At 33.0% G+C, this 16,363-nt stretch overlaps 2 protein-coding genes across 3 annotated transcripts in view; both read right to left on the bottom strand.

Moving 5' to 3' along the window:
* Positions 1-1,188: 1,188 nt before the first annotated feature.
* LOC117182635 lies at positions 1,189-2,783 on the bottom strand. Its single transcript, XM_033375737.1, has 2 exons — positions 2,734-2,783; positions 1,189-2,191 (listed from the first exon to the last, which is right to left on the bottom strand). The coding sequence occupies exons 1-2, from the start codon at positions 2,781-2,783 to the stop codon at positions 1,189-1,191; spliced, it is 1,053 nt and encodes a 350-aa protein (XP_033231628.1).
* A 6,274-nt stretch (positions 2,784-9,057) lies between these two features.
* The window catches only part of LOC117166850 (leucine-rich repeat-containing protein 58), a 14,909-nt gene continuing 7,603 nt past the window's right edge, over positions 9,058-16,363 (bottom strand). For both annotated transcript variants that reach the window (XM_033351209.1, XM_033351208.1), the window contains exon 5: positions 9,058-9,647. In XM_033351209.1, coding sequence (XP_033207100.1) covers positions 9,481-9,647 — 167 coding nt within the window. In that variant the 3' untranslated portion in view covers positions 9,058-9,480. The remainder of the gene's footprint in view (positions 9,648-16,363) is intronic.

A 16,363-nucleotide genomic window follows, 5' to 3' on the forward strand; every position in this document is an offset into this window, starting at 1 on the left:
AATTGTCTTTTCAGTGCCTACTGATTAGAGTCTAATACGGAAAGAGTATCGTCGCTTTAATTGTCACATTAGATGACCATACTTGATTGCTTTTGCTCGTTATTTTTGATATAGTAAATAACTACAGTAAATATGGTTGGCCGATTATTATTCCAATATTGGGATTGGATGCCATTCTGTACAACGAAAGCGAAGTTCTCCGCAAAATGAATCTGAATTAAAAACTCATCCTCTTTAAACTTATTTTTAAGCTCTTTCATAAACAGCGATTGTTGTTTTGCATTAAAATAATGGGATTTTAGCTTAAAAAGTCTGTTACAGAAGTTTTCTACGAAATCATCACTTTCAGCTGCTTGGTTTTTTAATAGACTTCTATCAGTGTATATCCAAGATGAATATGTAACTAAACAAATCTTCTAAACATATTGAATCCAACATTAGGTTAACGTTTTCGTGATGGACACAAACACAAACCGAATGCGTGCAACTTTCACCGTCCAGAACACAGTGGCTCGGTCCAAGCTGTGAAAATTTAGAAAATACTATTTTGACTTCAGGAAGCTCAGTTTGAAAACGCTGAATTAATTCTGAGAGATTGCATAATACGAATAGTTTCTGAACTTGTTTACGGGATCCATTTTCTTGTTTTACTAATACAAAGTCTTTCATACCTCGCATCAGGCGACTATTATCATAATCTTCCTATACCCTGTTCAACGAGAGAACGAAATCGGCCGCGCAGGTTTTTTCTTAAGGGAGGCGTCGACAAGTTTTTTTCGTTCTTTCGGCAGCCAATCGCTGTGAAAGGACGGCACAATTTTTTTTAAGTACGCTGACCCAAGTGCTTTTCCAAACGATTTATGTCCTCACTGAGGGCCACTACGCGAGTGGCCGTTACGCTCTAATCTGTTGGCGGCGACCCTTGACAGCAGGGTGCTTTGTATATAAGAAGAATAAAAATAAAATATGTAAAAAAACTTTAATGTTGCAATTATTAATTTAAAAATATTTTATTCGAAATCTATGATTTTTTGCGATTCCAACGATATGTTATTTGCCTTAAAATGTTGAAAATATGAAGGAGAAACAACAGATTGACTGTATGGAAAAAGTAACTCTTTTCCGCACCATCACGGAGGTAGAGTATCCCCTATGTGCAAAAATTTTTCCTCTTCCTTCACTGCGTGCTCAACAAAACTTCCTCCAGTTCTCTGCTGTAACACGTTCAATTCCCTGTCGAAGAAGTTGCAGAACGTCACTCATTTTGAAGGTCGAATTGTTTGATGTGACATATCCCTTTACCATAGACCACACCATTTCAATGGGATTCAGTTCACAATGGTAAGAAGGTAAGCGCAAAACAATCTTACCGTGACTTTCCGCGAGTGTGTCAATGGCACATTTGTCATGCTTCGCTCTCACCTCTTTCACTATGCTGAGTAATTGCCCTTTAATCATGGTATCTCGGAACTCGTACCCTTTTACATGCAGCCAGTTTTGAATGTCATTTTTCTTCCATGAACTGCTGGGGACTTTTTCTTCCCTCACAGAATGGTAAGAAGCATTGTCCATCACAATGACACAGTTGTCGTGCAATTTCCCTAAAAATGCTTCGAACCATTCTCTGAAAGTGTCCCCATTCATTTCGTCGTGATATTCAGATGAATTCTTCTTCGATACAAAAGAAAGGAAACCGCCTTCCACAAAGCCTTCCGCACTACCTAAGTGTAGAACGATTAACTTTTTTCCTTTTCCGCTTGGATTGGCAGGTTCCGTGGTCAATCCTCTGATGTAATCATCTCGTCCAGATTTTATTGTTTCATCATGCCAGGCTTTAACTGTAACGTCACCTGCGTTAACCCACGTTTCGTCCAAAAAATAAATGTTCCTACCTTCTGCGCGGTATTTGCGAATATCCTCTAAATATTGCCTGCGCCAAGCGAGTAGATCATCGCGTTCAGGCAAATAACTATTTCTCTTATGCTTTACGTACGTAATATACTTTTTTTTAAGCAGCGTGTGTAGTGTAGTGTGCCCAATTAGAGGTATTTCGTCGTTGGCCTTAATTCTTTCCATTAACTTGTCCAAGGTTGGCAGCACGCCTTCACGAAAAAAATCGTGCACAGTTTTTCGTACAATGTTCTTCTGAAGTTCGACAAATTTATGGTCAACCCTGAACCTCAATTTCTTCCTGTTTGGAGACAAAACTTCACGCGAATTTAAATATTCTACGATTGCGTTCCTAACGGTTCCAAATCCAAATCCAGTGGTAGTGCAATTTTTTCAACAGCACTCTTCTGCAAGATTGTCGGGTTTTCACTTTTCAACTTTTTGTACATATTAATGCAAATTTTCTTCTGACTACTCATCACGAAATGGAAAAAACGTATCATTTGTAAAAAGAGAGTAACATATATGAAAAAATGAAATTACCCTCATTTTACTTATCCAAAAATTACACTGTTTCCTTATTAATCCGTCATTTTTTGGGTGCAATATATATTTTTAAAGTGGCAGTTCAACTATGCTTTTTTTGTAAAATATATTTTTTATATTAATTATCATTTACATTTATTTTTCAATTTTTGCTCTATTGTGTCATAGGATGTTTAAATTGAACGTCATGAATTGCAATACATTTTTGCATTTGGGGGCAAGTATAAATAAGTTAATTTCAGTTGATCGGGCGGTAATTATGAATATGTCAGTAAATGCAAATTTCTTCAAACTTACCTGTCCTCTTTTATTTCTATGGACTGGTGATAACTGCATTGCGTTTTCATCCATGACGAAACTTACATACACATACGTTAGAAAAATCAGTGAAAAAATTCTACACTTCCTGAATACGCTAATTCCTACGAGCACCAAAAATGGAAACGCAAGGTGTTCGGACAGAAAGATTTAGTGTTAGCCTGTGCATACTAAGCTTTCAATACTGAATGCGTAGCACCTGACTATTGCACATGCTAAACTTCAAATTTTATTCTCTGATCATAGAATGTAGAGTGCAAATGTGGTGAAAAGATTCTCAAGAATTTTACTTCCATGAATTAATCTCTTGAGCCCTCAAGGTGTAAATGGAAGAGTTTCGAATGCTGTCTTAAATGCTCTCTCCTTAAGCCTATTTTCTTAAGACAAACTCCAGGATTATGGCCATTAGACAATAGAATACGGCGAAACATTTAAACTCCCAAATTGCAAACTTTTAACCCCAAGATTGGAATGGACAAATTTTGTCGATTACTCATCTTATTTAAAAAGTCCCTTTGGAATACTTTAATTTTTCCATTACAAATTATTCATTGCCCTTTTCTACTATTTCCACGTGTTGAAATTTTTTACTTTTTTATTCTTCGTTTACAAATCTTTCTTTCATTTATTTATCAAGTACTTATATTCTTCATTAATTTCATTCTCGATTATTTCCTTATTTCACATACTTATTTCATTAGATATCCTATTATTTAATTATTTTTCATCTTATACTCAGTTATTTCTTTCTTTATTCATTACAATTGCTTCACATGCAAAACTTTAATGTACGATTTATCGCAAGAAGTAATATTTATAATGAGCCTGTACCATTTCTCAGTTTCGAACATTTCAATTTCTAAACGTAAGTATATTTTATTCCTTTATTATTATTTCACAATTACATATCAATAGGGCGGGCAAGACAGATCGTCAACCGAAATGAGAAACGAGACGAGCGGGGTTGTGCGTGACAGTTATAATGGGCCATATATATTATGGGACTTTTCAGCCGAGAAGTTGACGCCCACGATTCCCCTTCTTTCACTAGCTGCGCGCCGAGAACGAGATTTCGTTGTTTCAGAATTTCGTTCTCTCGTTGAACAGGGTATAGGAATGTTGTAGTAAAATTTCAGTTTCGGCTGGCCATTTTTACCTTAATTTTGGGTCGGGTTATGTCAAGATTCCTTTTTAAGCCACAAGTTTATTGACTTTTTTAGCTTGCTATTCGGCTGTATAAAATTCATTTATTAATTTCATGCGACCCCATGATTTAGGTGCCTAAGTTAGAAGCAAAATCTTTTCTGAGATGTCAGTAGTCTCCGCAAACATTTTTTTTTATTTGTATCAGAATTTCAACTCATGCTGCGTGATAATCATCCTTACATTTGTCATTGTGATTTGGCGACAATGAAAAATCTGGATTGTTGTCCATTTTTTCAACTTGTCCTTTATCATTATCATCTATTTGTAATTCAACCTTCTCAGTTAGGTTGATTTCATTCAGAAGTGCCTATGCACCAAATTAACTGAATCGTTTTCTGCAATTTATATACATCATTGAATTTTTCCAATTAGTGAAAACTTCTGTTTTATACTAGACGATACAGGACTTTGCGCGTTTGACTTTTCATGATTTCGTTCCTAAAAAGTATTTACACATTTATGTTAAAAATTACTTTTTGGAGCCATAAGAAAACAATGTCAGTTACATTTTTATTAGAGATACTAGATCTGAATTTAATAAAACTGAAATTACTTAAACCATGTGCACTTACCATCCAAATTTCGGCATTCAGAACAATCTCTGAGATCAATCATATTGTTAAATTAGGTCTTCATCCTTATAGAGTGTACACGCTGTCTCGTTTGCAAGTAAATTCAATATTCACCACCTATCAGCTAACATCTAAAGTTTCTAAATTCGCGGGAAATTTTAAAACTAGAAATATAAACTTTAGTATTTTCAACTAAAATTAGATTGCGATCTTTTTTTTATTTGAACGAAATTTTGTTATTACACTGCATGCGATTCACTCTCTAGCTCGTTATGGTAGCGTGCGTCGCGATACGAGGATTGCTCCACTCAAACTTTATTCTGCTGCTCAACAACCAAGCCTCGGCCCATAATTCTCTATGAAAGGTTTCTAGCACATAAAATAAGGTTAATTTTAAACCTATTTATAGAAAAATAAAAATGGTCCAAAGTTGAAAAAATATATTTTTTATTTTGGAAAAATTTGGTCAAATTTTGAGTTATTTTTTTTTGTCGTGAACTGCGCAAAAGTATGTATCTATCGACCTTATATAAAAGTAATTTACCAATAGTAGATAATAGTTACAGGCGTTCAAAGTTTACGTTGCGCGAGCTGTAGTCCAAACTTTCACCTTCGCACATGCGCAAACTAATTGTTCAATATACCTCAAATTTAGTATAAGGCATCCTATCCAATGTCTGTATGCTGCCACAATGTCAGCATTATTCCTGTTAGATGAGGTTTTATGGCGCGTATGCATATTCTGTGGTGCCAGAAACACCCAGAGCTTGAGCAAGTTTCGCATAAGTCTTGGCGAAATCAATGTGCAATGATTCAATGAAGATGAGGTAACGACATTGAAACCAACCGCAGAAAGCAGTCATCTTCTGAGAGATGATAATTATTTCAAGACAATGAATACAGATTCCTCCTAAGCCCAAAGATCTGGCTGCAATCGATGCCTCCCTTCGTCAGGATATCTCGGAGGAGTCCAACCTCTGGACCATCAATTGTTCAATTTATGGTGCTGCGAGAGCTTTGGCTGATTCAAATCGAAAGCTAAAACCAACTATCAGTCAAAACATCAAGAAACGCATGCATCAACTGAACACGGAGATTGGATGGGCAAGACAGAATGCATCCCGTGTTCTGTGTGTCATTGACTACATAACATCTGGTAGACCTTTCACTGAAAGGGTCCTTAAGTTCGCCTAAGAACTGAGGACCTTCAATATCTCACTGAACAAGTCAAAAAGCTGCTGACAATCAAACAACATATTGTTGACAAAACACGGATGTTATCTGACGCAAGGAGAAGAATAAAGAAAAGGGAGAAATGAATTAGGGAAAATCAACAGTTTCTTGCTGACCTATCATGCCTCTTTAGCATTTTACTTGCTTCTGTCAAAAACCCAGTTATAAAAGATGCCGAAAACACTGCAGTTGAAAGAAGATACCGATAATATAATCCGCTTCAAGGAGTTTTGTGACAACCTTATAAAATCTGAGGAGGAATGTTCACCAATCACTGCTGAGATAAAAAAGGTGTAGCAGGATGCCGAAAGAACCTGCTAATAGACAGGTGCGTCTGTAAAGACGCAGCAGCCCGTCCGCGCGTACTGTCAATGGCCTGGATAAACTACCGGAAAGCTTTCGATTCAGCATCTCATAGACGTATTATTTGTCTGTCGAAAAGCTTGAAGTTTCAGTCAGAAATATACTGCAATGTATAGAGAGATGGATGCCCCTTTGGAAAACTAGATTTACTATCTCATCTGAAAAATATCGAGTGACAACAAACAACGTTACCTTCCATAGGGGCGTCTTTCAGGGTGACACCATGAGTCCTCTGCTTTTTTGGATCACACCTCTGCCTCTATCTCTCCCAATACGAAATTCTACTGGATACCTCTGTGGCGACACTAATCATTGCGAGCATAAGGTCACTAATGTATTCCATATGAATGACCTAAAGATCTATGCTTCTGATAATAGCAAACTTCAGAATGCTTTAAATATTGTCAAACAGTACACAGAAGAGATTGGTATGGAATTTTGATTGGACAAATGTGCAAAAATTCACCTAAAGAAAGGAAAGCTTATTGGCGTCCAGAGAACCCTAAGCTTGTACATATAAGTTATAACCGAGTTCTCCAAGTTCTGACATCTAACCAGGCCAGGGGAGACCAGTCTTTGGACGGGTACTTTGTAGAGGCTCCATTCGGTTCCTTCGGTCCGCCAGGGTACTTACATTAAACGTATCAAAAATGATAATATTCAGCGAACACTGATAGTCATACTGATAAGTCATACATACATACATACATACACACATACATACATGCATGCATACATACGTACTCCTCATTATAAAAAATGTTTTAAAAGTAGGAAAACGACCTTAAACCACCCCCTCGCTTGAACGTATGCAGCGTCCTGCTGAAAGTGAATTGATAGAGTCTCTATCCGCTTGAATCATTTTCCATCTTTAGGATTGAAATGGAAAGAACCGATGTATCCATCTTAATCCCAGGTCTATTCCTTCAATCATGTTCTATCTTTCTTCAATTTACAACCACCTCTATTCTTTTGTATTCTTTTCAATTCACTACCAATCCCTATTCTAGTGGCTCTTTCCAAATGAATCCTTCGCTTATCCACGCCTATCTTTTTCTATCCGTTAGGCAATCTAAGATTTTGTCGAACTTTTTAAATTCCTATTTTTCTATCCAAGTGAGTCCATTTCCATCTTTTCTGAAATATAAGATAGCCGTATCTTCGTGAAAACCAGTCTTTTTATCTAAATGAATCCTTCAATTATCCACCTCTATTCTTTTCTATCCCTTGGGCAATAACAAATTTCGTCTATCTTTTTATCCCGATCTTCCTATCCAAGTGAATCCATTTCTACCTTTTCATAAATATAATACAGTCCTATCTTCGTGAATCTCAGTCTTTCAATCTAAATGAATCAGTAGCTTATCGACCTCTATACTTTTCTATCCTTTGGGCAATCTTAAATTTCGTCTATCTTTTTAAACCCCTATTTTCCTGTTTAAGTGAATCCATTGATATATTTTCTAAAATATAAGATAGCCCTATCTTCTTGCATCCCAGTCTTTCTATCAATAATCAGTGCTCCACTTCTCTACCTCTATTCTTTTCTGCCCGTTAAGGATTAACAAATTTCGTCTATCTTTTTTAATCCCTATTTTTCTACCTAAATGACTCCATTTCCATCTTTTCTGAAATATAAGATGGCCCTATCTTCTTGAATCTCAGTCTTCCTATCCAAATAATATTAATCTAAATTTATATATACCATATAATGAGCTTGTATTTATTTATATAGTGTTTTATTGATAAGTAATAAAAATATCATTAACACGGAGTATTAAAACAGAGAAGAACTACTAAGGTTGTAATAATCTGCAGTTATGTTCACGTAAGTAAATGCATTAACTAAGTACAATAAAAATAGTGCAACAATATCTCACACTCGAACCGATTGTCGTACGTGAAATCGTATTATCAAAATTATACGATCAAAATGGTACTCTGGAAACCAATCTTCGGGAAAAAGTTACCGCATTTTATTGGACTTTATCAGACAATTCTTTAGTGGTCGACTTGCACTTATATTTTTATTAAATCTTTCCTATTTGAAAAATTATTTACAAAAGTAATTCTTACAGTCTACAAGACGACGCTATAAACCACTTTTAATAAAGCAATATTGGATTATATTGAGGGGTATATTGAGGTTCCCGTATAAGAGCCTTTAAAGTATATGGGTAAGACCCTACGTCAGCCGTTTCAAGATGACTAGGAAACTATGCAGGAACCTACATAAGATCCTTGTCACTTTTCCTTCAAGGAGTCATACGTCAGAACCCACATAGGAACAACAGGGGAACCTACCCAAAAACGGGTTTCTAGCCATAAAATGAGATTTTGGGGTGCATGGAAAATTTCTGCCATACCATTTTTCTTAAATTTACTAGACGCACAACTTGTGCTAGATCTGCATAAAAATGCCAGATCACTGTCACGCAGTGCAAATGCTGTCCCTAAGGATAAATGGCTGATAAATGACTGACGGATAACTGATTACCCTATTGTTTGGGATAAAACTCGCGGGATGAATGTGATCCCTGGAGATAGCTAGAGTCTCGTGTGATATTTAGGTACTGAAAGATAAGTGTCGTTTCCAGAGACAGATGGGGTACCGTGAGATAAAGGGTCTCCCGTGGGATAGGGAGTTCCTAATTTAAAAAAAATCCTTTTGCGTACAAAATTTCGTATGAAGCTTCATAATTTTTCATTACAAAATTTTAAGGTTTATCAAGTATTATTATTTTGTCTGCCAAACTAATAAAATTTCTATGAATTTCTACCATTTTATATGAAAACGTTGTTTTCCTAAAATTGTATAGTTTTTTATAAAACAATTTTCCACCAAGAACATCAATTATAGAAAAAAGTACTAACATTGTGAGGATTTTTATTATACTAGCTTATTTCTATGCATAATTAATTATTAATATTTTTTTTTAAATCTAGCATTTATGCGAACAAAATATTACAGTTTTAAACGCCACTACAACACTTCTGATAAAGTATGCGTAATGCACTTTTATCAATTATTAATACATTTCTTAAACATACCAGGGGGCGTGATAAAATAACAGACAATAATAAAAATAAATTGTTAAAATAATCGTTAACGAAAAATAGCTACACGAATTACAAAAAGATACATTTGGATTTAATACATGTGTCTATTTTTTTTCTAGAGAATTCGCTAACTTGAGAATTGAAATGCCTGATTATGTGTTGCTTTGGGGTGCGTAATCCATGGAGGAAATTTAGATTGTAATCTCTTGTCAAACCCCAAGAAATAAAATTTATGGAGATCAATGATTTTCTTGCATTGGTGTCTAATGTCCATTAATCAGAATATCGTTTTTCAACCAAGAAGAACTTTTCTGATCATAGCGCCGCTAACCATTTCTTCTTCGCCATCACGTGGGCCAATGCATTTACTACTGCAGAGATATTGCAATAAAGGCAAGCGATATTTGCCACAAAAATCTACAAATTTTACATGCTCCACTCTGTTATCGAAAAATATACCTGGTGATCAAAAAAATGTGTTAATTTATAAACGATCATAAAATTCGTTTCACAGTATAAGAAGTAATAATATATTATGCACCTAGGGGGAGGAAAAGACTTTCCAACCCTTAGAGCATACGATATTCGTTATAGGAATTTTAATTTAAAAATTTATTTTTTAATAATCAATAAATTGATCAATTTAAAAATGTCCGCAAATTTATTTAAATTATCGGTCATGTATTACAGGTAAATGGTAACTTACCATAAATTACCTAATATTAAATTTTAAACATTTTTATAAACTTCCGGAAATTTATGAAATTTTATGGAAATTGACAGGTAAATATGGTAACTTTCCATAAATTATAAAAATCAAATTTAAACATTTTTATAAATTTCAGGATATGTATGAAATTTTTTGGTAATTTATGGTGAATTACCATAAGTTGCCCAAATTTCTATTTAAAAATCTTTATACATTTTCAATAATTTATAGAAATCTTCTATCATTCATGGTAATTTTACAGGTAAATATGATAACTTACCATAAATTACCCAAAATTCAATTTTTTAATTTTTCATTAATTTCCGGAATTTTTTTGGAAATTTATGATTATATTATAGGTAATTTATGAAAACTCAAGATAAATTACCCAAAATTAATTTAAAAAATTTCCTGAAATTTTTGGTAATTTACTGTAATTTGATCAATTATGTATGGTAACTTTCCATAAATTACCGAAAAATGCTATTATCTGCAAACAAATTTCTTATAGTTCTTATGGTGAGTGAATCGTAAAATGCGAGCTCAAAGATGTATAGTTTACATTATTCACCTTTGACGTCACTTTTTACTTCCTGGGGAGTAAAAAGTAGAGATTTAGCCCTGCTTCATGGGCGTTGAAAAAGGGTGAAATCATGTATGTGTAATAAAAAGTATTTTTTCAGAGAACATAGTGAAATATCATTAAATTACATGAAGATAAGTTTTCACCTTAGTACCTATACAAAAAATAAACTAAATAATCATGCTTTAGGGTATTATTGATTATGACACAATTTTAACAACGCTGCAGTCCCGCAATAGGAGTTCCCGTAATAGAGGACAAGGTGGTCCAAGGGGCAAAAGAGTGGCGCTGCTGACCCAGCGGAGCAACTCCACAACAACGCAGGAGTGTATGAAAAAAGCGGGAAGTACCCTTTGCAGTTAATCGTGTCATCTGCTTCGGTCAATTGAAAAAAATGTCGCAGGACTTTTGCTTCAGTTCGCCTTCAGTCACTCAGAGTTTAACTTATGCGCGTCACAACAATGTCGAAAGATAACCAGAGGAGGCGTTTTATCTTTCGAAGAGAAAAATAAGCTTTTAGACAAAGTGAAATCAGGTGTCTCAAAACAGTCTATTTTAAAGAAATATGGTATCTCTGAGTGCACCCTACCAATAGGAAATCTCAAAATATAATCTGGCGAAAAAGCCTGGCCCATTTCAGGCTATCTGCAGGTTCTATTTGAATGATTTCGTCTCTAGCGATAGTCTAAAAGATTTGTGTCCTTTTAAAAGTGATGCGACGGTCATATAATTGTCCTATTGTATCCGCCACGTACCGGGCGGGCAGAGGTATTTAAAGTAGTTGACCGTCACCAACCCGACTTCCTTTTTAAATTTTTCTTCAAATTTATTAACATTTTTTTTAATTGATGAATTTTCTCATCATACATACTTAACAATTATAACTTATATACTATTTCGAAGTTGAATTAAAAAATTTTGTTTGTTTTGGCGTATCTAATTCCATTTACGAAATACGTTATATTCATTCCAATTTTAAATTTCTTTAAAAAAAGTTAGATATCTGAAATATTTGAAAACCGTAGATTCCAAATTATTGTGTTTTAGGCTGTTAACTTTGAAATTAAAAAATCTGTTTATAAATTTTAATCCAAATGCTTAACAAAGGACCCTTAGTGAGTCTCGGCTACTCTATTTAGATTGCCTCCCTGCTTATTATTTATGATCAAATTCTTATTTCAATTTCGAAAAGGAAATTTTAAAGCCTTTAGACTATTTAAACGAGCTACCTGGATCTTTAAAAATATGCTTCTCTGAGCCTGAGAATCTTCAATGAATATTCAGAGATTTCTATCGGTAGGGTATGCACAAGGCTGTGAGAGCTCGCGAATCTCTTTTAAGAAGTAAGGTTGAAAGCATGGAGTAATAGCAAAGTGGTCCTGGATACGGTATGCGATTAATTGCACCACATACCGGTAATTAACGCGGCAGGCAAGTTCTGCCGAGATGAAACCTTGTCATTTGGACACGTCGATATATTGATTTTAGTTCGGCCACATACATGTAGAGGCGCGACATGTACCGATTGGTTCCTCCACATACTTGTAGAGGCGCGACAAGCAACCATATATTCGGTCGCACCAAATTATAGTGCATTTGAAATCAATATTGGTAATAATCTAATTTTACTTTATAAGTGAATGAAAAAATAATTTTAATTGAGTAGCAAACGTCTTAAAGCAATTCAAAAACTCTAAAGAGTTTTTGAAATCAAAATTAGGCCCAAAATGTATTAAAGAGGTTAGTAACAAATAGTAATGACAAATTTGAATTTAAAAATTTATTTTTTATTTAAGTTATAATTTTGTTGGAAATTAGTAAAAAAAATGAATCTGAAGAAACAGTTAAGTTTTATTTAAATTTAAATAAATTTAAAAAATGTCAAGTGTCACTTTTACCACGGCACCATGTTTTATTTAAATCGGCCCAATATTGAGCCAGTGCTGGCAGCCTATATTGGCTATTTATATTTGCCGATTCTTCATCTATGCTTGACCCAGAATCGGCAGTTTGTTTCGCCAAGTCTCAGTTTTAGCACCCAATAAATAAATCTTACACGAAAGATAAAAAAAATTGATTGAAAAATTGTCAAAGTTCATGATGAAATTTTTTAAGTTCTGCCATTAAAAATTTTTAATGTTTATGAAAAATTACATTTCCTGTCATTGCAAAAAGTTGTAAAGCAGGCTACAACAGAAAAAATAAAATATTAGGCGAAGAAAAATTGTAATCGATTAAAATTATTTATTTAAAAATTATTATATTGATATTCCTGTTAACATTTCGTCGCACAATAATAAATAATTAGAAAAAAAGAGCTTAAAATTTGCTCCTTTAACTTTTCTGAAATGCAGCTTATGAGGATGGCTTTTTCACTTTGTCATATCCTTAGAACGTAGCCAGTGTTGGGCCGAAAATGGCAGCCAAGCCCTGGCTGCCAAGTCAAGGCCATAGTTATCAATCCGGCAATGGCGCGACGATGGCAGCCGGGTTTGGTCCAATACTGGTACCCAGTGTTAGGCCGAGAATGGCATCCAAACCTTGGCTGCCAGTGCAGGTCATAGTTATCATTCGTTCATTGGCGTGATAATGGCAGCCGAGCTTCGGCCATATTTTTGCCGACTATGGGCCAATGTTGAGCCGTATGTGACTTCGCACTTGGGTAATTATTATAAAAATAAGGGAATTTTTTCTAATTTCTCCAGCTTAATTGAATGCTCTTCATTGTCGAAGCCAAGAAACAACCCACATATCTGTATTCAATTCAATAAAATTTAAAATTTAGCGACAGCTTCATTTTTATTTAACTGGATTGCACTTAAATTTAATACCACTTAACACCATTCAACATCTTCAATTTTAACTGAAATTTACTTAAATTTGAGTAAAATTTACTTAAATTTTGTATGTAAAAAAATGTATTTACTTTTTGAAATGATCTAAATTGTATTCAACCTTCAAATTTAGTTTTCAAAATAATTTTTAAAATTGCACTACAATAAATCTTTAAGTACAAATAGAATTTTTTTAAAACTTATTTACTTAATATCTAAAAAATTCCGCTTTTAAAAGAAACCAGACGATAAATTAATTTAATTTAACTAAACTTTATTTAATTCTTAAATTCACCTAAATTTCATTTAAATGTTGAATTTAGCTCAATTTTATTTAAATTTTAAATTCAACTGAATTTTATTTAAATTTGGAATTTTAGTAAATTTTATTAATTTTTTTAATTTACCTTAATTTCATTTAAATTTGAAGTTTAGTTTAAAAAAATAATTTTGGAAATTTCAATAAAATTCTAATGTACGAAAAGAATTTTTTAAAATTTATTTATTGTCTCGAAATTAAAAAATAATGATAAATAGAAGATTTTGAGGCTCTCTTTAATTTGAATATAATTAGCTAATTCAGTGTTCAAAAAAATTTTGGCGTACAGGCACATACAAAGCCAGCCGACCGACTCAACTATAGCAAAGATTGCTATTGAGTATTCTAACATTACGCCATACTCGGTCGGTATCATCGAAATCTATAAGGCCATACCACTTGGTGGACTGCAAAACATTGATTACATAGTAGTTTAATTAAAATTAATTTTTTTGACGAAAGTAAGTGAAAATCATGATATGGCTTCGCTTATCATGTAGAAAAGCCATTTCTTTCATTATTGTTACCAATTGGGGAAGTGTGCGATTTGGGCAATCCATCAAGAAAAAATATAATGTGCCGTGATTGAGGTTCGGTTGCATTGTTGGAATAGTTGGCTATCAACATTTTTGAATTTTGATAGTGCATTAAAGTGTGTTTTTCAGAGATGACAAGAGATTTTTTTTTGCATTTTGAGAAACCAAAAATGATCAAAGACTGTGATCCTTCTTAGAAATCCTATAAGACTTCTTGAAAATCCTTAAACTTCTCCGACTTCTTTTTAAATCCCTTCAAATTCTTTGTGGTCATTTCTAATCTTTCGAAGTTTCTCGAAATTGACTGAAATTAATTCAAATCTCTTAAAATCCTTTAAATTTGCTTAAATTCCTTTAAATCTCTTTAAAATCCTTAAAATCGTTTTAAATAACTTTTCAAAAACTCGCCTGACATTCTTTGAGGCCACTAAAACTGTCTTACAATCTTATAAAATATCTTTTAAATCCTTAAACCTTTTTGAATTATTTTTAAATCCTTTAAAAAGAAACTTTAAGATTCCGCCAAGTCCCTAGCAATTCCTTGAAATCACCTGCATTCTTAGAAATCTCGTAAGATTTCTTGAAAGTCCTTAAAGTCCTCCGAATTTTTTAAAACTCCCTTCAACTACTTTTAAATAATTCGAAATATTGTAAAATTGACTAAAATTAATTAAAATCTTTTAAATCAAAAACCTTTTTAATTTTCTTAGGCTTCTTAAAATATCTTAAAAATCCTTGAATCAATCAATTTCTTGAAATACCTTGAAAATTTTCAAAATTTATTAAATCTGTTTTAATAACTTTTCAATAACTCGCTTGACTTTCTTTAAAATCACTAAAACTGTTGTAAAGTCTTATAAAATCTGTTGTAAATCATTAAATCTTTTTGAACTATTTTTGGATTACTTTTAAATCCTTTCAAAAGAAACTTTAAGATTCCGCCAAGTCTCTAGTAATTCCTTAAAGTCACTTGATTTCTTAAAAATCCTTAAAGTCCTCCGAATTTCGTTGAACCCACTTTAACTTCTTTGAAATCATTCAAAAAATTGACTAAAATTAATTAAAATCTCTTAAATTCCTTAAATTTGGTTAGACTCCTTAAAGTCTCTTGAAAATCCTTAAATCATTAATGTTTTGAAATCCCCTTAAAGTCTCTTAAAATTTATTAAAATCTTTTTTAAAAATTTTTTAAATATCTTTAAAATCGCGAAAACTGTCTTAAAATCTTTAAATATTTTGTTGTAAATCTTGAAACTTTTTTGAATTATTTTTAAATCCTTTAAAAGAAAATCTTAGAATCCCGTAAAGTTCCTATAGTGATTTCTTAAAATCACTTGAATTTTCAGAAATTTTGTAATTTTCCGATGTTTTTGAGATCCCTTCAACTTCTTCCAAATCATTTTTAATTTTCGAAATTGAGTACAGTTAATTAAAATCTTTTGAATTTTTTTAACTTCCTTAAAATATTAGAAAAATTACATCCCTTGAAATCTCTTCAAATGAGTTAAAATCTTTTTGAATAACTTTTCAGTAACTCGCTCAACATTCTTCAAAATCCCATAAACTGCCATAAATTTGATCAAATCTCTTGCGAATCTTTCAATTTTTTTTTATACTTTAAAAAATGTATAAAATTCCTTCAAAATCGTTCAATTTTTCTGCATTCTTTTAAAATCCCTTCAAATTGTTTGAAATCGTTAAAAATCTCTTGAGATATCCTAAGATCTCTTAAAGTCTTTTTTAAAATCCTTTAAAGTCTCTTTGATATAACTTTAGTTCATATGAAACTACTTAAAATCACTTATTATCGAAAAGTATTATGACATAAGTCGCCGTCAATTGAGGTTATAACCTCAATTATGGCAAATTATAATTTTTCGTGATGGATTGCCTAATCGCACATTTTCCAAATTGCCAACAATAATGAAATAAATGGCTTTTCTTTTTAAAGATGAAAGCTATATCAAGATTTTTTTACCTAATTTCACCGAAATTAATTCATTTTAGTCAAACTCTTATCTAAGGTAAACAATGCTTTGCAGTCCACCGAGTGGTATAGCCTAACCGATTTTGATGTTACCGACCGAGTGTGACGTGATATTAGAATACTCAATAGTGATGGCGCTGGCAAACGCGAGAAACAGAAAATTACGATCGTTTTGGAATTCAACAACTTTCGGTGTTGCCCCCGGCC

The sequence above is a fragment of the Belonocnema kinseyi genome, chromosome 2 (genome assembly GCF_010883055.1).
Source record: "Belonocnema kinseyi isolate 2016_QV_RU_SX_M_011 chromosome 2, B_treatae_v1, whole genome shotgun sequence".
In the NCBI taxonomy this organism is placed as follows: domain Eukaryota; kingdom Metazoa; phylum Arthropoda; class Insecta; order Hymenoptera; family Cynipidae; genus Belonocnema; species Belonocnema kinseyi.